We start from the raw sequence: 22,137 nt of genomic DNA, 5'->3' as shown, positions 1-22,137 counted from the left end.
TCTGTCTGCATCCCATCACTTTAATTCCAAGGTGAAGTGCAGCGTCTGAGCACAACCCATCCAAGTGCTGCGGCTGCACAGACAAATCTGCATTTCTGAGAGCGGAGTCGCTGCTTCCTTGGCGCGCCAGCACAGGGCTTGGCAGGCAGCGGGCTGGAGGCAGCGATGCTCCTGTTCCCAAGGCTTTTCCCAAAAAGGGAGTGTGCGTGGGTGTCTGGGATGGTGTGGGCAGCCACACCTCCGGGCCGTGGCTTCTCACCCCGGTGCTGTGTCTCTGCCCCGCTTTGGTGACGGGACAGCCGCCGTTCCCTGCTTGGCTCTGTCCCGCAGTTCATTTCCCAAGGGAGCACTTACAGCGCTGACCTTAAAGAGCAATTTCGGGCAAGCACGGAGCAGTTCAATTGTTCATAAACCTGACATTTATGTCTCAGAGACTCTTCCTCTGCAGGATGCACTGCTCTTTATGATTTTATCAAATAATATGCCCCTTTGCCCCCAACCAAGCTCTTTCTCCTTCCCGGATGTTTTTGTAGGGCAATCATTGTGAACAGAGAGCTTGAAGGCATCTGCTTGTCCTTAATGTCATGGCACGGCAAGGGTTGGGGAAATGCTTGTGCAGGCATTAGCGAGCACGGATGGGTAGGGCTGAGCTCTGGTCCTCTAATGTTGGTAATTACTGAGCAGGGATTAGGGACCTGCGCTGCACACACGTAGAGAAACTGAGTATTAAATGCAAACAGATCAAACCACCTGACAGACCCGCCAAGTTTATTCCTGTGATTTTCACTGCTCCGCTGAAACGCTTCCTGGGCTTTCAGATCACTTCCCTGCTTGTCACAGGGGTGGCATGGTGGGTTTGGAAGCAGCAATGTGATGTCATCCCAAAAGAGCCGCTAACTGGGGGGCAGGATGCCAGGATGCAGGAGTGCGTCTTCAGCTTCAGGCTTCCCGTAAAAAGCTGGAGCAAAGGCATTAGCTGTGGCCAGAGGTACCTGGGTGAGAGCAGCCTTTGGTCCTGTCCCAACTCCACCGGGACAGCAGTGACCTGAGACAGGGTTCTCTGCTGCTCTGGGTCATCAGGTTGCCCAGAAAGTTGTGGATGCCCCATTCCTGGCACTGTTCAAGTCTGGGTTGGATTGAGCTCTGAGCAACCTGGTCTAGGGAAAGGTGTCCTTGCCCACAGCATGGAGCTTGGAATGAGATGAGCTTTAAGGTTGTTTCCAACCCAAACCGTTCTGGGATTCTGTGATTTCTGTGTTTTCCCTTCCTTAGTGCTGGTCCTGTCTCCCAGCTCACCACACAAGCAAACCCACTGGATGAACAAACACCACTTACTCTGACCAGGGCATCTCGTATCCAGTCTATTAATACCAGCTCCACATGGAGGGCTGGAAGTGTTAATTAGCTTCCTCCCTCCTCCCTCCCATTATTTTTCTGCCTCGCTCTTTAGAAGGTCTCTGAACCAGGAGATCAATGCCTCCTGCTAATCTGCTCTTCAGCAGCTTAGAGAGGCACCGCAGAATACTCCGTTTAATTCTCCTCTAACACCTTTGCTAATCATCCTTCCCAGCCCCAGAGCCCCAGGCAGGCGAGGAGGGGAGAGGCCGGATGGGAAGCGCAGCAGGCTCTCATTTACACCCGGCACGGAGACCCGGCAGGACTTGCACACTGTGGTGGGCAGAGCAGGGGTGCAAGGGGGAAAAGCAGTGGGAGAGAAAGGAGGGGAAGATCCTTTGAGACAAGAAGCATGGCATCAGCGTGCAAACCATTTGAATGCTCTTGGAGTCAAAGAATCACTTAGGTTAGAAAAGACCTCCCAGTGGTGTTGCTTCCCATCTTGTCCTCTCCCTCCATGCTGTAGATACAGGTGGTGGTGTGGACTTGTGCGGATAATGAGGATAACTGCTCCTCTTGGCCTTTCCGCACAGTGCCCTGGAGTCTCTAAGGGCTTGTCAGTGTGGGTCAGACCCCTGAATCCCGGGATCTGAACTGAGCTGTCTCTCTGAGCAGTGCTCCCTGTTGGCAGGGACATGCAGGAGGTCCCAGGAGTGAGTAGTCACCTCCCACATTCTGCCATGGTCCTCTGCAGCAGGATATCATGGAATCATGGAGTCATTATGGTTGGGAAAGGCCTCTAAGATGAAGTCCAACTATCCTCAGGCTTTTTGGCTGACTTGAGCTGGGGGCTGTGGGCACTGGGAGCTCTGCCATTGCCTCTCCAGCTGCTCAGCTCCCTGGGCTTGGCCATCCTCCCCTCCGTGGGAGCAGGACTTCTCTGGGGTCACTTTGGCTTTCACAGCAGAACCGCATAAATAGCCTGGGGTCACTCTGAGGGTCAGACAGAGTCACCCATGGGGGACAGTTGTTGTGCTTCGATTCCTTGGCTCTTGCTGGACAAGTTTACCAGAGGCTGTGTCTCCTCCATGGAGAAGACAGTGACCTGGGTTTAACTGTGGGAACTTTGTTGAGCTTTTCCACTTCCAACTGTAAACGGCTGCGAGCAAAAACCCACGTGGAAGTGCGAGTGCATGCTAATGACTCGTGTTGCCAAAACCAGAAGGAACCAACTCTACAGGGATTTGGTGCTTTCATTTTTTTTTCCCTGCTACCCAAGTTCAATAGCAGTGAATTGCATATTTCTCTGAGGCTTCTCAACAAACAATTTACAGTGTAAATATATTTGTTGGCATGCAAATCACTCTGCATTATGAGCCTTGATTAATATTATAATGTGTTGATGAAAGCCTCTAAGTGGTTCTTGGAACTAAGGTTCCTGACAAAGATCAGCTGTTTGGGTGCCCAGTGTTTGCAAAACATTAGATTAGAGTGATTTTTTCCTTTGTTTTGGTTTCTTTTCCCCATGCATGTTGTTTAATGGGTTGTTTCTTTTCCCCCTCCCTCTGTTTAAGATGCTGAGTGCAAAGTGGCAGTGGCTCTTCAAACCAGGCAATTAATTAACACAATAAAGCTCTTCCCCACGCTGCTGCCACCCCTTTCTGCTCCTTGTCCCCCATGTAAGAGGGAAGCTGCTGTGGGGTCGATCCTCAGCCCCTGCTCCTGGAGATGCTGGGGAGGGACAGGATAAAGGATGCAGGGCTATCAGCAATCCTTGAGTGTGCCAGTAGCCAGGCCGGGGCATGGAGCAGTGAATACATGTGTGGATGGAGCTGTTCACTGAGCAGAAGAGTAAATGAGGCTTGATTGCCTATGGAGCCATCCCAGGGCCTTTGTTCTTCTGGAGCCCCTCTGGTGTGGGGGAAGATTTGTGGTCAGTCCAGCAAATGTAGCACCATGAGGCTCTTTCCCTTCTCAGGAGATTCCCAGCATTTTCCAGGACTGAAGAGCTTTGATGTTGTACCCTCCCTCCCAGAACAGTGTTGTGAAGGACTGCAGGGTTCATCAGAGGGACCCCATCCCACCTTCACTGCTCTTCCCGCCCACTGCATTCCCAGCTCCATCCTTTGTGGCAGCTCCTGAAGCACCTGGAAAACCTTTCCCTCTTCTGCCCCATTCTCCTCACCCAGAGCAGGCTGCTCTGGGTGCTGGCTTGTCCCTGGGGAAGAGGATGTATTTCCAGCCCCTCTCTGGCATTTGCTTCTGGAGACAGGAGAGTGTGGCAGTGACAGACTTTGAGCGCCTTCCTCCCCACTCCAGCTTTTGTGACGGCTGCTCTCATTGCTGTTTTCCTTCTACCTTTAGGAGCTGAGTTCCCAAAGGTGTCAGGACAAATGCCACACTCATCAGCATGGCTGTGCTGGGACATGCTGCCCAGGCAGGCAGAAGCAGGGAGAAAAGGCAAGAAAGGAAAAATAACCCTGTTTAGCAGGCAGCGGAGCAGGCTTTAGTGACAGCCTCAAGTCTTGATCTTTGTTAAACTGCTGTTTTGCTCAGAGACTGACAGGGAGCACCATGAAATGTGGAGTGTTCAGCTTGTACCTCTCTGGAGAGCTGTGCAGGCCCTGTGTGACTCTGCTGTGAGGTGCCTGGCAGGGAGCACACCGGGGGGCACACTGAGCTCCCCTGCCCCAGGAACGGGCTGGTTCGGGACAGCATCTCCCCTTTCAGCAGCTTCCCATGGTGAGCCACCTCCTGGGTTTGTTTCCCTCCATTTCTCTGCAGTCCCAAGTGGTTCTCTGCAATGGCTCGTGGTTCATCTGGCCATCCCCAGGGAGAGCAGGATGGCAGAGCCATCCCCACCCCGCTCGTTGCTCTCCGAGCGCGTGGCAGCTCCTGCTGAGGTCTTGGAGTTGGAGCCGAGCTGGGCAGGGAAAACACGGACACCTAAAGGAGAGACAGAGGGAGGGGGGAAAGAGTGATGAGCACACGTGCTTTAAAAGAACACACTGCCTTTTTTTTCCTCTTCCTTTTCTTTTTTCTGAAAGCAGCTGTGCCTTTTTCCAGCACTTTTAACTGGTTGCCAGGGAAACAGAGCAAGGGAGAGTGGAAAGGTTAGATGGATATTGGACGAGGCTAATGCACTTGTTTCAACCAAGAATTGACAGGTGCTTAGGACACCGAAGGTCCTGATAACTCCTCATTTGCACGGCTCCTTTGCAGAGCCTCGAGTACCTCCCTACCGCCGTTAATTGTGTTTTAATCATTTGCAAATTATAATCCATCTCCATCAGGGGATCTCTAATGGTGGCTTTATGGAGCGCGTCCACATGTTCCTTAGCCCTTCTGGGATACTGGGGATGAAATATTGGGTACCTTGGGTCTCGTTGGTATGGGTGGTCTGGCTTGAAGGGACTTTGACTCCAGCAGAGGTCCTGGTGGAAGAGGTGGGAGTTGCAGCTGGGTGATCCAAACATGCTGAGAAAAGCACTGGAGGGAAGTCATGTGCTTGTGGCTGTCTGGTTTTCCCAGCAAAGGGGCTGGCATGCGTGAGGGGGTGATGCACATGTCCAGTGAGTGCATCCCCCTGTCCATGGGTCATCCCCAACCCTGGTCCTGGTGTTGGCAGAGTTCTTGGCATCTCCCTGCCTGCCAGCAGCTCCCATCCAGGCCCACAGGGCTACTGGGGCACATGGTCCCTGTGTGTTTGCAGCTCCACTTGGTTTTTTCACCTTCCTCTGGTTAAAAACCAAAGACAAATGCCTCACTATGGATTTTTGTCACCATTGTGACGCTCAGAGGGCTTTTCCCCTCTGCTTCTGCTTCTGCTTTAGGTTTTGTTTTTGTTTTGTGTCTGTCTTGTCTAAAATAGCAGCTCCATCTAAGAAATAACCAAGGGGCCTGAAATTCGGCTCTTCAGGATGTCACATCTGGTCTGTGCAAAACACAGCGAGCGAGAAATGGCTACAGAGTCACAAAGCTCAGGCTCCGGAGGGGCAGGGGTGGCTGCTCTTATTGCATTTGGGGTTTGTAGTGTTTTCCTGGGGAGGGCAGAAGGGCAGTGATTGAAAAACCCAAGCTAAACCTCACTTGTGTCTGTGAGTGGGAAGGTAGAAGGAGTGATGGGGTGATGCTGAGGGCTGGGGGACCCCAGCTCTGCCTCTGGTACCCCGAGCCTCATCCTGCAGCTCTGGGTGCATCGAACGCTGATGGGTAACGGGGCTCCCTCCTCCCTGGGGTGACCTCAGGGGACTCTGCCTCATCCTGCTGGCCCCTCCAAAATGCCTGGCTGAGTGCTTCCAGGCCAGCTCACAGCCAAGCCATAGAAGATGGCAATCCAACCTTTTCTGAGCCGGGAAGGGAATGGAATGTGGTCCTTGTCCAGGGCTGCAAATGGAGCTGCTCACTGCTCCTTCCTGTCAGCAGCTTCCCAAGCCTGCTGCCTCTCCATCATTCCTGAGTGATGGGTACCAGGCCAGCACGGAGATGCACAGCACTCATATCCCTATTATGACATTGTCAGTGTCACAGCTGAGCGTGAGGGACTCAGAAAATGTCACTTTAGGTATTAGAAGATGACTGTGCTTCTGCCACACTGTGGTTCCTGGTCCAAAGTGCTTTTCCTCCCATCAGTTCTAACTGGAGGGGCCTCTCCCTTTTACTAAGGTATCTCTGCTCTGGGGTTTCTAGTGGAAAGTGTGATTTTAGTCGTGGTGTAAGGAGCCTGGCTGACAGCCCTGGGCCACGCAGCCACTCCAGCTACAGCACAAAAGCTGAATGAGTTCCGCATCTCCTCCATGCAGGGCTTTCCTCTCCCCAGCTTTCCTTTTCTCCCTCTGCTTCAGACCACTACTGGCACACTCTGCCCTGCCAGGTCCTTTGCCAGCATCTCCCCTGCTTTGGAGGAACCTAATGACAAGAGAGGAACTCAGTCCTAATCACCAGCTCCATCAGGGGTGATGTTTAAACATCCGACACATGAATGGAACCGCTTTTCCCATCCCTTCCCAGCAGTACATGGAATTGTCACCACTATGGGCTGCTGTGGGGCTGCCTTGTAGCCAGGTGGGCTCCAGAACTGGTTGCTGGGATGTAGAGACCTTGTGAGCAGCTCAAGTGACTCCAGCTTGTCCCAGTCAGGTGGTCTCATCCCTTCGGTAGCAGGAATGGCTCCAGTCACTCTTGGCAGGGCCCACGGTGCCAGGGCAATGGGCTCCCCAGCAAGCTGGCATTATACAGCCTGAAAGAGAGATCAGGAATAGGAAAGGGAGTGGAAGAAGAGGAATGATTTATGAGGCTTCGCTTGGCCAAGCAGGGCATTCTCAGCATATTCCAAAATAATTTAGCATCATCTATTGTGCCTGCAGCGGGAGCTTGTTGCGGAAAACGAAAGCGAGCAAAAAAATCTGCCACATCAAGAACGCAGAAAGCCCCTTGATGGGATGGTTAGAGCTTGAAGTTTCTTTTTTCCTGAGGGCTGCTGTCTCCTCTCCCCAGTTCTCTCTGTAAATCAAACTGCCAGTGTCGGATTGGCGGCTCCGTCTTTCCTGCAGCCGCTTCCCCGAGGCCTCCCCGAGCACCGAGGGGACATAATCACCACCTAGAACAGCTTGAAGGACACAAGCGCGGGAGCCGAGAGGACGATTTGTAGTGAATAATTTAGTGGATGAATTTAAAGCTTTTGTTCTCATCGCAAATTACCTGCGAACTGTACGGGAAGGTTTTGATCATACAAATTCATTTTACATCGTCTCTCTCTGCCAACAGACCCACCTTCCCGCTTCGCTGAGGTTTGAACCCAGTGCATTTTTCCCTGCACATCGGTGTGTTTTTGGGGGTGGGTTGGACCTTTAATTAACCCATCATTTTGGTGCCTGTGGTTTTAATTACCAGCATAGGATTGCCTGTCTGAGCTGTGCTGGAGATTGGAGAGCGATGTTTGTAAATAGGAATAATTTGTGAAGTTTTCCTGTGTACCGCGGGGGTGTTTGCATAGCCTGCAAAGTGTTTTGCTTTTAGGTGGAAGGAAATGAGATGGGCACAAGGCTGGGATGCCTGGGCAGGGATGAGGGCTAATATCAGCATCCTGGGGTGCACTGCCTGGGCACCGTACAGTTGGGGTTGTATCCTCCCTTCTTGCAAAGCACCTTTTTTAAGGGTATCGTAGTGACAGAACAAGGGAAAATGGCTTTAAACGGACAGAGGGAAGGGTTAGATGCAATATTGGGAAGGAATTTCTCCCTGTGAGGGTGGAGAGGGCCTGGCACAGGTTGCCCAGAGAAGCTGTGGCTGCTGCATCCCTGGAAATATTTAAGGCCAGGTTGGACGGGGCTTGGAGCACCTGAGATAGTGGAAGGTGTCCCTGCTCATGGCAGGGGTTTGGAATGAGATGGGCTTTAAGGTCTGTTCCAATCCAAACCATTCCACGATTCCCCTGCCTTGCCCTGGGATCTCTTTCCCACCCTTGAGTTGCTTTTCCCTGTCTTTGTGCTTGGTGTGGACATTTGGATCCAAAACTCTCTACTTCCCCTCCACTTACTGCCGAGTTTGTTTGGGACTAGGGAATTCAGCAAAGTGCATGTGAAGGAGGCTGCAGCCTGCCCAGAGGCAGCCACGTGAAATGAAGTTGTATCACTCTCTGAGATCAAATTATCCTTCTCAGCTTTCGGAGAGAGGACTCTGGCAGCCCCCTGCGAGAGCTCGCTGCCTCCTCCTCAGCTCGGTTTATATCCCGGTCCCCCGGTGGACTGCAAATGCTCCCTCATCAGGGCCTGCTCTCTGTGCTAATGGCCCTCTATAAATAAGCCCCAGGAACAGCGATAGAGAACAATCATAAAAGGCAGGCGCATAAATTAAAGCCGATGTTATAATAAACTAGACAAGCCCTTCATCGAGGGTTTTATGTTTCTCCTTGAGTCGGCAGCTTTGCCAGCAGAAAATGATTTCCGTGCACCTTGGCCCAGTCCTCTGTCTCGCTGCTCTGTAGGTGCACACGAGTGGGTGGCAGAAATAGCTGGCACCACCATGGCCGTTTTTTGGCATTCCGGGTATTAAAGCTGCAGGGATTTCTCGGAACAGCTCTCAGCATGTCCTTAGAGTGGCAACAAGACCATGGATTTACTGATGGGGTGGCTCTGGCCACTCCTTGTGGCTATAAATGAAATGCAATGGCTCTGGGTGGCTGGAATTCCCGAGAGCTTAGCCCTGTACCTGCGGAGAAAGGTGGAAGTTGTCGCACTCCCCCCAGCGAGCTGCAGTCAAACCTCCTGGAGGGAGATGCTGGTGCATAAAACAGCATCATCTTGGAACGTGTGGTACCTCTGAAAGGTGGCTCCTTCCCCTTTGCCCCAGAGCATCTCCCTGGTTGGAAAAGCACACACTGGTGGCTGGCACGCGGGCTCTGTGCTGCAGCTCTGGAGTGCCTCGGGAGTGCTGGATACACTGCGCCGAAACTCCTGCCTCTCCCGGCGAGTTCAGAGCTGTCTCTCCAAATCACATCCTGGATGACTGAAACTTGGCAGGGTGAGTGGGAGCGGCAGGCAGAGCTGCCCGCTCCCGAAGTACAACTTCCCTGTGCTGGAGACGTGCGGGAGATGCAGCAAGCTGTGCCGTGGGCATGGAGTCGGTCAGGAAGGAGCCCATCTCCAGTTCCATGGCACACTGTGGTGCTACACAGGGGTCTTTGGCAAAGCTCATGTTTTGGTCACCAGCTCAGCTTGCTCCCAAATCCTTTTTGGACACTTTTGATCTAAGCTGCAGGTAAAGTGCAGACTGCTGCTCTGGGCTCTGAGCTTGCTTTTGTCCTGTCCACCCATCCTTTATGGTCTGTGCAGTGAAATCCAGAGGCAGAGGTGTGTGTTGACAGGGAGGTGTCACCCCGTGCCTCTTGCAGGAGACTGTGTGGACAACAAGGAGGAGAACTCCAGGCATCCAGCTCCTCATTTGAGGTTCAGAACAATTTGCAGGCACATGTTTAGCTCTGATTTGAATGCATGCCCAGCCACGTGTGCAGGTCCGTGCAAGGGGGGAAGATGCTGTGTACTTACGTCTGTCTGAGGCAGCTCAGACACATCCCCTGGGTGCTCAATCAGCTTTTTCCTCTGAAAGTTTGATGGAGCCGCAGTACCTCTTGCACTGGTGGGGGAAGGTGACAGCCAGGCGGATTATATACATGGTGGGGTGTGAAGGATAGAGGTAGAAGAAGGAGAGGAGGCAGAAAAGGAGGGATAGAGAGAGAGGGTGAGCTGTAGGCTCTGCTCTCTACTCTGTACTCCCCTGCACGCTCTGGCCTGAGCTCCCCCTCGTGTTCAGCCGCACATATTTCTCCATTGCTCTCCTGACTCTCCTCTCCCACTTATTGCAGGGATGTTCCATCTCTCCTGCCACGTTTGCATTGGAGAAGCTGGAGCCCCATTGGGTAGTCCACTGGCTGCCAGCTTAATTTCCCCACAACCGAGGCATTCCCTTTCTCCCCAGTGTAAGTGCAGCACCTCCAGCCTTTCTGAGTATTCAGCCCAGTACCAGATGTTCAGACAAGCTGCATCGAGAGCCAGAGATCCATAGTTTTGATTGTGCAAGGAGAGGCGCGTGTCACAGACATGCCCTGGAGTGTCTTGCCAGGTTCCCTGGAGGAAGAGAGGCTGGGATGTGCCGTGCTCTGCCAGTGCAGCATTAGTTCCCTCCAGAGGCTGCCGGGCACTCCCTGCCACTGCCCCGCTCATCAGCCCCTTGCTGGTCTCACACAGGATCGTTTTCTGCTCCATTTCCTCCCCCAGCCTCTGGATTCCCCCTCCAAGCTCTCTGTTTTCTTCTTCATCATCCCAGCTGGGATAGAACATGACTGCAGCCACAAAGAGCTCAGATCACAGCTGCCCTCAGGGCTTGTTTGCCCACATCACCTGTTGGATCGGGAGTCTGCATGTCCTTGGAAAAATATGTATTTCAGGCCGCCGGGGTGCTAATTTGCAAGGCCCATTACTCAAACGAAACATTAAAATGGCCGTCCATAAAGCAGAGCCTTTATCCGTGCCTCCCCCTCGGTCTGTACTCCCCGCGCCAGGTATAGGCTTCCTGTCAAGCCCAAGAGCCAAAAGCAAAGATTTATTGGAAGGTTCCTTGACTCCGACCTGCATTTTAATTACGTCGCCGCCAGCCTGTGCCGAGAATAAACTCGGTGGCTATTGTGTTACCCTGGCTTCTCGTCTCCGCGTGAGCGCACCGGGAGAGACGCGGGTTTGCGGTGTCCCCAGTGGGGACCCTCCGGTATTCCCACGTCCTTTCCTCCCCGCTCGCCTGCGCGGATCAGCAGAGTGCTGAAACACTGCTCTGCACGTGAGGCTGGGAGGGAAGGATGCAGGGAATGAGTCCTGTGCATCATCATGCCTCAGTGTCCCTTCATGAGGGAGCTCTGTCCGGCCTCCCCCAACCCACTGAGTCTTCAGGGAGGGTGAGTGCAGGCCCTGCCACAGCCACCTCGGTGCTGCCGGGGCAGGAGGCAGCAAGCAGGGCTTGGAGCAGTGCTGGAGCCCAAATTGCTTTTTGGAGAGCTCAATTTCACGCCGGGAGCGGAGCTGTGGCACCGTGGGGAATTGAGGAGCCACGCTTGTCAGGGAGGAGATGTGCTGAACTTTGGAGCTGGCTTGTTTATTTTGTCTGTGTATTTATGAGCGGGGGTGTGTATAAATATTGCTCGCCCGTGCCAGACGATGCTGGTGTCGTGCTTCGTGCGGGTGCAAAGCTTGACCTGGCACTTCCCAGCTGGAATGATGCATATTTATTAGCGAGGCGATGGGTGGGAACGGCTCCCTTGCTCTCTGGCATGGCAGACACCAGCTCAGCAGAACTGGGGTTATTGTTATTAAAATAAATAAAAGCAAAAGCAGCTCGGCCACCACCGCGTCTCCCGTGCTGACTTCACCATGGAGCCAACTTCTCATAGGGGTTCATGAGAAGGTGCTCTTGGGAAGCTCCTGGCTGCATAGGGATTGACTCTGTAAAGTCCAGGTGCCAGAGCACATCCCCTGCCTCAGTTTCCCCATCAATAGCAGTGACATACTGAAGGGATGTAAGTCTCAGCCTGGCAGGGGAGTGCGAAATGCTCCCTTCATTAATAAACACAAAGCGCTTTGATATTTTTAGATGGAAGTGCCACGTATTGTATAATATTACTGTACCTCGTTTGACTTCTTTTTCGATTGCAAGCCCCCTCTTGATCCCGTTACCTGCAGTAACAGTTATCTGGCTATATTTTATCATCTGAATATTTCAATTAAATTACTTTAAGGGGGAAAAAAAAGCAGCAGCCTAAGCTGAAGTTGGAAATGATCACTGTATCACTCCAACTTCCCTCCATTCCCAGAAGGTTAATTGAAAGGCAGCCATCTTGGTGACGTTTAGACAAATGAGGATAATTATGTGTTCTCCAGCTCTTTGAGAGGTTAATTGCTTAGATGTACGAAGACTTGAAGAACAAAGAAGGAATAAATCAGAAGCAGGACTATGATCTGATAATGTAATTTGGGATATTCACGTGCAACTCAAACAAATAAACCCCCTAATTGCATGCAGTTGTTCGGCCCCGTGGGGTTACCGAGATCAGGTTCCTGGTTCTCGGGGATGCTCGGAGAGGGGGTACCAACAGGACAGGTCTTCATCTGGCTTGTGCCCAGGAGTGTCTGTTGTCATCTCACACTGATGACAACTTCTTTATCTGGCACTGGAGATGACTTCTTCATCTCCATGGAGCTGTCACCTGGCTCCTTAGTGCCTGAAGCATCCAACCCTCATCCCGGCAGAGCAGCGGTGGGTGGAAATCAGATGGGTCAGGGAGGTGCGGGAGCAGCAAGCAAAGGATTTCCTCTGGTGGGTTATTTTATTTTGCCTAATTGCTGGTGAAATTCCTGCAAATTGGCAATTATATTCCTGAGCTGATGGCTCACCCAGGTCGTTTACACATCTCGTGTTTGGCAGGAGCGCTTTACGGTGTTCGCCATGAAATACAGCTTCACTCTCCAGCGGCAGAATTTCCCTCTTTTTAGAGGTTATTAATTCTGTCTGCAAGGATTTTGCACCTAAATCTTTTGGTGGCACAGTTGTGAAGGTACCTGATTTTTTTTTCCTTTTAATTCATCCTGGTGGAGCAGTCTGGGTGTTGGTTTGTCTTTGTCCTCTTGGGATGGGATCGGCTGGGCACTGGGAGTGACTTCCAGGTGGGATGGGTGTGGAAGGAGTGAGCTGATCTCCCCCTTGGCTTTCCTTGCCCACTGACCCCGCAGTGAGTGGCGCAGTGTGGAGCCAAGACCTTGGAAAGCTGGAGCTTTTATGGAAATCTCGGGGTTGTGTGGAACATCAAGCTGTCCAGCCAGGATCAAATACTGCTTCATCTTCCAGCCATGAGGCTCAGAAAAACGGTGCTGTTTTTCTCCACTGAAAGCTTGAGGGTAAAACATCTTCATCCAGCATCTCTTTCCTTCTCTGTTCTGTCTCTGGGGAAGTTGGAATTGATTTCAAATGAGCAAATGCCTCCCCACCCCTAACATGTGAGGAGCCATGAGCCTCAGCCTCTGAAGCACTAGCGAGAGGTTTTTCCGTCGATCTGTCTGGAATTGCAGTTTAATTCCCTGCGTTTGCTCCCGTATCGTGCATTAAGATACAGCGAGTTTATCCAGCAGTCCAGCTGTTTTGAAGATAATTACTACAGAACTCAACCTGATGTAAAATAATCCTCCTGGGCAAGCAGCCAAGAGCTTGAGACTTATCCTCCAAAGACTGAAACCTCTCCATTACCCTTAAGAGCCACAGAGATAGCGGTGGGCATCTCGTGACAAATATATTTTTGGTGGTAATCAACAGCAGGATGTGAGAAGAGATTTGCTTTCCACCCTGACTCTTGGGGAGGGTGGTGTGGCCAGATAGACCGACCAAGAGTGAGGCCCACGTGCGATGGAGACATGGCTGGCTTTCCTTCCAAAGGGCCCTACCTGCTGCTGTTACCCCCAGGAACCCCTTTTGGGGTGATAACACCATCCTCTTGCTGCATTGCCCCCCTGTCCTGCACTGGGGTGGCTTCAGACCAATTTTCCCTCCTTGCAATGCAGGGACAAGTGTCCGATGATTTTGCTCCAGATGCTTCTCTCGCGGTCCAGGTTTTAATCAGCCTGCCAGCATCCTTTCTTCTTTCGCAACCGTGGGATGCTGCCAGAACCACAGCCACATCCTCCTGGGTTGAAAGTGTCCCCCTTATCCATCTGAAATGGAGACGGTCACCAGTCCCCTCAGGATGGCTGAATCAGAGCGGTCGGAGCCCCGTGTTGCCATGCGCTAATTACCACCACAGAACTGTGTGTCCAGCTGTGACAGCCAAAGTTATTCCTCTCTCTCCCTGCCTGGGCAGGTGAATGAAAAAACCTGGCAAAAAAAAAACAATGACAAGGAAAAAGCCCAACCCCACAATCCCAGCACAGGTGTGGAGGACTTGAGGTTCTCAACTGGCTCAGCTCTGCTAGTGATGATCTCAGTGTTTTCTTTGCTGCTTTTGATGAAGAACACTGGAAATCAGCCGGTTGCAGGTGCTGTATTGTGTGAGATTAGTGCTGATTTAGGCAGGGTGCGGGTGCTGATTGAGCAGGGGGCTCTGCCGATGCTGGAGTGCCAAGGGCAGGGGGATCTCCAGATTGTGTCCCTTAATCAGCACCTTGAAGGGTGCTGATGCCATTGGCAGGTGTCTCTCCCTGGGTTTTTCCCTGCTGAGTTGTGGGGCAGGGCTTGGTTTAGGGAGAGGGGGATTTGCCTTTGCTGGTGAGAAAACAACTATCTGTGCGTGTTTCCTAGGACAGGTACCGATGCCTTCATGCTAAACGCTGCTGGATGGTGACCATCTTTTTTGAAGAGGAGCTGGGAAGATGTCCCAGCCTTCTTCAAACCACGGGATGGCCCAGAAACCACGGGGAAGTTGGAAATCAGTGCCTGGCTGTGTGAGGGAGAGAGTGTAACCATTACGGTACAATTTTGGGCAAGGAAAGATGCTTTGCTGCACTTCTTCCAATTTCTGTGGTTTTCCTGGCCTGGCTGCCCCTGCTCGGTGCCTTCATTTTCATCTCTGTCTTTGGGAGATGAGGTGTGGCCGCCAGCATCGACTGACTCTGATGGAAACATTTACGTGCCACCTGCTCTATAAACATTCCCATTGATTTGCTCTATCCAAAGGCCTCCTGCTTTATTTCTTTTGCTGCCATCTCATATTTCGTTATGAAGATTTCTCCTGAGCTAATAACAGCTGTTGGCTGTTGGGGCTTAGGCTGGTGCCTTCTGACCTTCCCTACCACGCGGGGGGAGCATCCCGGCACGTGGACATGGATATTGATGCATTGTTGTGTCAGAAATAAGGGAAAGTCAGGTGGGAGCTGGGAGAAGCGTACCTGAGCACATGACCTCATCCAGCCCCCCTTCCCCTTGCTGATGATGTTGTCAGGGTGACATGTGTCCCTGCAAGCTGGAAGTAAAAGCAATGAGGAGTGAAAGAAGGGCCTTACGAACTGAAGGGAAAGCCTGGCTCGCTTTAACAGAGCTGACTGTTTCTGGATTTGCTTGATGTGGAGCATTAATTCAGAAAATCCCGTGAATGGCTTTGGGGAGAAGATGTGATCCGTCAGTGGGGGCACCATGCAGCAGCTCACCTTGCTGGGCATCCCTTCCCTCCTCAAATTGCAATTGCTTTCTAAGCTGCCTGCAGCACAGCTCTGCCTGTATCAGCTTTAGGATCACTCTGTGCCTCCTGCAGTGGTCCCAGGTCCACCCCTGACTCCAGGGGGCTCAGACCCCCCTCCCTGAATTAATGTCAGCTCAAGCTTGGCAGCAACCTGGCACCAGGCTCAGCCTTTGCATGCTCTGGGTTGTCACAGAGGCCACCCAAAGCCCTGTGAATGCTGGGTGCAGAGCAGACAGTGTTTTGTGTGGCATGGACCCCTCAGGGACTGCATAGTGAGCGTTGTCTTGACTTCTGATGCCTCGCGCAGACGGCTCCCGCCCTCCTCATCATCTTGTTATCATTCTAATGTCTGGGAGCTGCAGTCATGGACCAAAACACCATTAAACTATCTGAAATGGAGCAACTCGACAGCCTCTGCCCTCACAGGCTTATTATCTTTGCAGATGGATATTTTATATTTAGCAGTGTCTAATGTATCAATTTGGGCTTTGATTTTTCACTGGGAGCAGCTTCTATTCTGGTGCCTGGTGGTGGGCAAACTGCCGCTGCAGGGGAACCACCAGGGACAAACCCTCCCTGGCAAGCCTCGAGCCTCTGGAGAGGGCAGAAGGGTCCCATAGCCCTCAGAGGGCTTTGGGGAGGGGATTGTTGGCAGGGAACAGGTTTTCCAGTGGTCTGGAGTGTGTTTGAACAGCACTGGGAGGGCTTGGGTAATTGGAGCAGTAGCAATGGGGCCAGGCAATTAATTAAACTTGCAAAGAGTGAGAGCTGGTGGCGTGTGGCTTTGCAGGAGGCAGTGGCTGAGTGGTGTACGGTGGGGAGGGAGGAACGTTATGGAGAAAAGGAGAAATGTTTAGGCTGGCCAAGCTCTTGTACATCCCACGCTCCTTGTTTTCCCACAGCGGGCATGGGTGTGGTGATGGATCGGGACTTGCTGAGTGGTTGGTGAGAGCTGGATGGGAGCCGGCCATGCTGGGTGATGCTGTATGGTGCATCCCGAGTGCCCTCTGTCCTCGGGGTGCTGGGATGGTGTGGGGATGGCATGGAGCTGTGTCCTCTGTCCTCAGGGTGCTGGGATGGTGTGGGGATGGCGTGGAGCTGTGTCCTCTGTCCTCAGGGTGCTGGGATGGCGTGGAGCTGTGCCCTCTGTCCTCAGGGTGCTGGGATGGTGTGGGGATGGTGTGGAGCTGTGTCCTCTGTCCTCAGGGTGCTGGGATGGTGTGGAGCTGTGCCTCCATCCTTGGGGTGCTGGGATGGTGTGGGGATGGCATGGACCTGTGCCTCCATCCTCAGGGTGCTGGGATGGTGTGGGGATGGCATGGAGCTGTGCCCTCTGTCCTCAGGCTGCTGGGATGGTGTGGAAACGGTGTGGAGATGTGCACTCCACATCCAGGCACCAGGATGAATGGGAGAGAGGGGGAGAAGGGACACTGTGGGTGCCTCAGAGAGGAGACAGAGTGCCAGTGGACAGGATCATGACTAAAGACAAAGTGCCTCGTGCCCTCCAGCCCCAGAATAAATAATGTGGATGGCAGTCACGGAAGCCCAGGTGGGGCAGTCCTGCCCTCGGGAGCTGCCGTGTGAGGCCCGCCGTCACACGGCGCAGATGCCATTGTCCCTGCAGATAATGTGGCGGGTTACATTGTTGGGAGAGGATTAGAGGAGCTGCTGTATTTTGAAGGCCTGCTTCTCATTTGTATCTTGAACGAAGTGGGAGCACAGCCAGGTTCTGTTCTTTTGTGTTTACTTCTGAGGAAATGTGTTTATTTCCGATGATTACAAATAAATCTCCTCTGCCTTTGCTCCAGCCGCCCAGAATAAAAAACATCCGGCGCCCCTTAACTGTGGAGCTGGGGCTAATATTGGAAGTGAAGGAGAAATCCCATTAGGCTTCTCTGGCAAATGTGATTAACAATTTCTTCTCAAAGACAAGGGTGTTCATTCTGCCCCTGTGACAGGTATTTTTGGTTGGAGGCTTCCCAGGGTGAAGCATCACCCGGTCGCTGTCGAGGGGCTTTGCTCCCAATCCGGGTGAGCTATTTTAGCCACTGAAATCTGGGTCAGCCGGCAAGTTTGCAACTGGTTTTGGCATCCCCATTTGTCATCCTGACGAGACATGTTACCTACAGGAGAGAGAAGCAGTTTGGGGTTGAAGGGCCATAGAGGAGTTTAAAAGTAGAGCACTGTTGGTTTGAACAAGGAAACAGGAGGGGTTTGAATCCCAGAATCACCAAATATCCTCGGCTGGAAGGGACACACAAGGATCATTAAGTCCATGTCCTGGCTCTGCATCGGACAGCCCCAAAAATCCTACCATGTGCCCAAAAGGGTTTGGACAACAAATTTGGGTTGATCCATTCCCCCAGCCTCTCAGCACGGACAGGGACCGATGGTCTTGGCTCTTCAGGTACAAACATGTCCCCTGGATGTCTCAGGAAGTGCATCAACATTTTGGGCTCCCATGCATCCCATTCCTCAGAATATTTTGCACCCATGGAGAGGGTTTTGCAAGACTTCTTTTATGCTTCCAACTCTTTGTGTGTTATTTATCCCTCCAAATTACTGCCAGAAAACTTGTGCTGACCCTGGACGCAGTATTTTCTTCACCATGGGGAAGGTGTTGAGGGCAGCCCCAGGCTTCTCCCTCGTGTTCAGCCAAGTCAGCAGTGCAGGAAAGGTCTGTGATGTGGCAGGGGATGAAGGTGGAGGGTGTTACGGCTCATCTCACACGTAGGAGAGGCACTGTCAGTGTCATTGATGGGGCTGGGAAGGAGCCTGCTGTGGGAGAGATGTGGGGTGTCTCTTAATAGGTGCAGAAGGAGGGAGACGGTCACTGCGTGCCAGCGAACACAAAGAGCACGTCAGCGGAGTTATCTGTATTGTTGACACTAAGTGAAATAATTCCACGGCAAACTTCAAAATTAGCATTTAAGAATGAGGAATAGGGGCAATTAGAGGGGAAGCAGCGCAGCATCGGTGCCCCCAGCTCCCACCCTCATGCATCTTCTCATGCTGCCGTGTTCAGGTTCATCACCCTCATCTCTGGTGGAGCGCTGGGATCCCTACAGCAGCTCTCGTCCTCCTGCAGAGTGAGGGGATCAGTGTGGGTCTCAGGGGATGAAGCCTTCGAAAGCCCACATGTATCATTGTGAGCGCTGTGGGGGCCGGAGCTCCAGCAAAACCCAGCATCCAAAGCTCCCCAGCCACTCTGGCGGAGAGCAACAGTGGTTGGAGGCAGCTGAAGGGTTGCAGATGGTGAAAAGTCTCTGCTCAAAGGCAATGAGGGTGTGAGTGGGATGCAGAGATGGAGGAGCTGATGGGACAGGTCACGTTGCACAAAGAAGGGATGCGTGGGGTAGCTGGGATGCAGCGTGCACTGCGGGCTGATGATATCATTCTCGAGATATTCCCTCTGCCTAGCTGATGGGCTTTCTCCAGGTGAACAGCAGAGCCAGGATGAGTTTATTTCCCTCCCACGTGACAGGTTCTTTATTGTCTTTTGTCCCTTCTGGACTCGTAAGGCAGTTTCTGGAGATGGATATGGTGCCTTCAGGAAACTGTTAATGGGAGTTTGTCTTTGGTTTTAATTAGATCCCTTCAAGGGAAAACCTCCTGGCCTGCTTTATTATCCAGCTTTGTCAGAGCTTGTCTGCTTTATCTAAACACTTTGCAGAAGTCTCTTTACCTGTTTGCTTACTGGAGACATTATCATAATCCTGGTCAATTGGAAATGGGGAGCAAAGACGGCTCAGCAGACAAGTGAGCACCGTCAGCTTAGCAGCTAATGGAGATCGCTTTCCCAGACAGGTAAAGAAGCTGATGAGGTGCTCCTTGTGCCAGGGTATCTGTCGGTATTCTCTTTGTAGTGCCAATTGCCAGGGCATGGGAAAACTGGCAGTGGGAAGGTGAGATCAGCAGAGAAGGTGCCCCCAGGAATGCCATGTGCTCTGTGCCAGCTGGTGGATGGGCTTTTCTGCTGGTGGTGGTTCTGACACGTTCCCAGGAGGTGCAGGAGGGCTGGTTTTTTGCAGGAGGGTTGTCTGGTCGTCGGTAGCTGCAGGGGATAGTCTGGGCTCCGGTGGATAGGAGCATGATGCTGCACAAAGCCGAAGGCACTTGGTCCTAAATTAGCTGTTGAGTGGCAGCAACTGAAGAGTGAGCTGGAGGGATGGGAGAGAGGAGCCTTTGCCTCCTTGCTCTTGCCATGGGTTTGTTACAGAGATCTCCAAGCTGCTGCTGCCTGCTTGTTCCAAGTGGTTTTGAGGGCAGTACCTGTCACCAGCACCACGGACAAGAGAGGGCGATGCTGTCCTTGCCCTGCCTCCTGTGAGCGTGTCCACCTGGGACATCCCTGGGTGCTTGTGCGGGTGCAGCTCTGAGATGTAAATGTGAGCTGTAAATGCAGAATGAACCTCCCCAGTTCTCAGGTATCCTGCACTGGCCCCAGACCTCCTTGAGAAGGACATTCCACATGTGCCAGCCGAAGCTGGGCAGCAACAGCCAAACGTACTCAGCGGTGGCACGAGCGTCTCACCCCTGTCACTTCAAACCCGAGTCCTTGTGCTTCACCCCTAATGAGGGGACCCGAGAGTGCCTCGCAGGGCTGTAGTCTGGATATTTATATGAGCGCAGACATGCAAGTTGTCTGTTTTACATATTGCTGCCCTGATTTTTCGGTGCACGCAATGAATAATTTACAGAAGCCGTGTGTAAGTATCTCTTTATTATTCATTATAATGAAGTGAGACAGCAGTAATAGTCCACTAGACTGGAATCCCCCAGGGCCGAACTTAACTCGGCTGTGCTTAGCTCTCCCCCAGTTAATTTGAAGGAAGAGAGGGCTCGGCTTCCCGACAAGGACGATGCCGTCTGCCGGCACAAGGCTGCCTTGGTCCGGCAGAGCCGAGCTGGCGCCGGGGCATGTCTGACACCGAGCAGGCTCCCGGCGTGCCGGCAGTGCCGCGGCGGGCGTGGAGGGCCATTCGTCTTTCCCGGCGTCCGTACGTGATGTGGCTGGCAGAGACGTACAGCTCCTGCAAGGGGAAAATTACTTGTTTGCAGGAGAATATATGGCTCGTTCCTCTGAACCGAGCACCCGGGGGGACCCTCAAACATGCCAAGTATCGCCCCTTCCCTGCGCCCGATTAATAATCTCGATCGAGGTGACGCTCTGCAATCTCAGCAAGGGAGGCATATAACACCCCCGGAGTCTGGGCAGGAGAGGTGCTGTGATGGGGATGAGGACAGGAACAGCCTCCCAGCCCCTGTCTGAATTTACAGGCATGTGGAGAGGGACTCGCACGAGTTTCTTGATTGACTGTAGGTGCCTTTTCCTACAGTCCTGGCTGCACAAAGCTGTGGCAGCTCTGCCACTGCCAGCACTAGCTCACATCTAGCTTGATTTTCCCGTTATTTTTTTCATGCCAAGAGAAAGCTTCCCTGGCCTGGTCCTCAGGTGGCAAAGGTGGAACTCCCAAGAGATACTGGGCTCTTAATTTAACCAAACGCTCAGAGCTTTTGCTGCAGGTGCCATGGTGGCAGCAGAGAAAGCCACAAGTAAATAGATGGAGAAGAAGCTATCAAGCAGAATGAAAAAGCCATGTTTTCCAGGAACATTTTAATTCCCTTCCCCCCCATCCCATTCTTTGCCAAGTGTAACTCAGCGCCGTGGACCGGAGCTGCTGAGCTCCTGCGTGTCTCAGAGCGGGGAGGGTGGGAGCCAGGCAGGAAATAAATAATGGAAACGACCGCGTTGTGTTTTCAAGGCACTTGTAGGATTTACAGCTGCTTATCCAAATGTTCCCTTGCCTTCCCCGTGTGCTGGCTTGGCCGTCTCCAGCTGTTTCTCTTCTTCCCCTCTCCCCGTGCCTGTGCCATGGCCCCTGTCCCTGGCAGTGGGGGTGTTTATCACCCCGGGGATGGCTTGAGGGCTGTACAGACAAGCTGAACTGTCAGCACATTTTACAGCTTCATCTGGAATTCTCAGTGCACAGCGAAGGCGAGGGGGGCTGTGGAGGTGCGTGAGAAGGGCGATAGAGATGGTCTGGCTGACTTGCAGAGTCAAACAATGGGAATTTTGTCTGTGGCTCCCCAGCTGTGTGTAAAAGGAAAAGAGAGGTTTTATTTCAGGAGAACCCACTGTTTGTATGAAATCTCACGTGATGGGGGGATGTGGAAACAGGGAAGCACAGCACCATCTCCATGCTGGCAGTGCTGGGCAGCCACACTCCCATGCTGCTCCCATCCCCTTTTGGGACCCAGGATGCTCTCTGTGTGTCCCGTTCCAGGTGTTTGACCCTCTGTGTGTCCCCTCCAGGTGTACTGTGGATGACCGGGTCACGCGGGTAGCGTGGCTGAACCGCAGCACCATCCTGTATGCCGGCAATGACAAGTGGTCTATAGACAACCGCGTGGTCATCCTGTCCAACACCAAAACCCAGTACAGCATCAAGATACACAACGTGGACATATATGATGAGGGCCCCTACACCTGCTCCGTGCAGACAGACAATCACCCCAAGACCTCACGCGTCCATCTCATCGTGCAAGGTAGGTCTGAACGTGCCTCGTGCTGTTGCTGGATGGTTTGATCTGGAAGGCTGCCTGGACTTGGGAAGGGTTTGGAGACTCTCTTGGTAGTGGAGTTGGAGCCAGCATTAGTTGCTTCAGCCATTGCAGGGCATGGTGTGGACAAGTGCCCACCATGCCAGGGAGGAGATGAACGGGCATTGTCTCAGCCTCACTGTGCTGTACGGTCATCACATGGGGCAGAGGACACCTGAGAACTGACAGTGGGGCTGCTGATCTCTTCCTTATTCCCCCTTTGCCTGTCCCTGCTGTGAACTGTCTCCACAGCTTGGAACCATGTTGCTCAGCTTGGTCCGTCAGGGGTTTGTTAGGAAGGTTCTTCAGAAGAGCCAAAGGTAGCATGCTGCCAGGCAGAGGAGAAGCAGATCCCAACAGCACAGGGTCCATGGTTTTGGGGGAGAGGTCAAAGTCACTGTGTGGCCATGAAGGACTTTTAGCACAGGGCTTCATAGGCAAGTGTATCAATATAGCAGATGCTGTTGGGTTGCAAAGCAGCATCTTGAGGATGT

At 52.6% G+C, this 22,137-nt stretch overlaps 1 protein-coding gene across 2 annotated transcripts in view; it reads left to right on the top strand.

The window, feature by feature from the left end:
- Nucleotides 1-22,137, top strand: part of LOC309582106 (opioid-binding protein/cell adhesion molecule homolog) — a gene marked incomplete at both ends in the record, with an annotated part of 103,189 nt that overhangs the window by 61,765 nt on the left and 19,287 nt on the right. For both annotated transcript variants that reach the window (XM_082297120.1, XM_082297119.1), the window contains one exon: nucleotides 21,357-21,589. In XM_082297120.1, coding sequence (XP_082153246.1) covers nucleotides 21,357-21,589 — 233 coding nt within the window. The remainder of the gene's footprint in view (nucleotides 1-21,356; nucleotides 21,590-22,137) is intronic.

Source organism: Coloeus monedula, assembly GCF_965178545.1.
Source record: "Coloeus monedula genome assembly, chromosome: 25".
In the NCBI taxonomy this organism is placed as follows: domain Eukaryota; kingdom Metazoa; phylum Chordata; class Aves; order Passeriformes; family Corvidae; genus Coloeus; species Coloeus monedula.
This window is presented reverse-complemented; position numbering and strand designations above follow the sequence as displayed.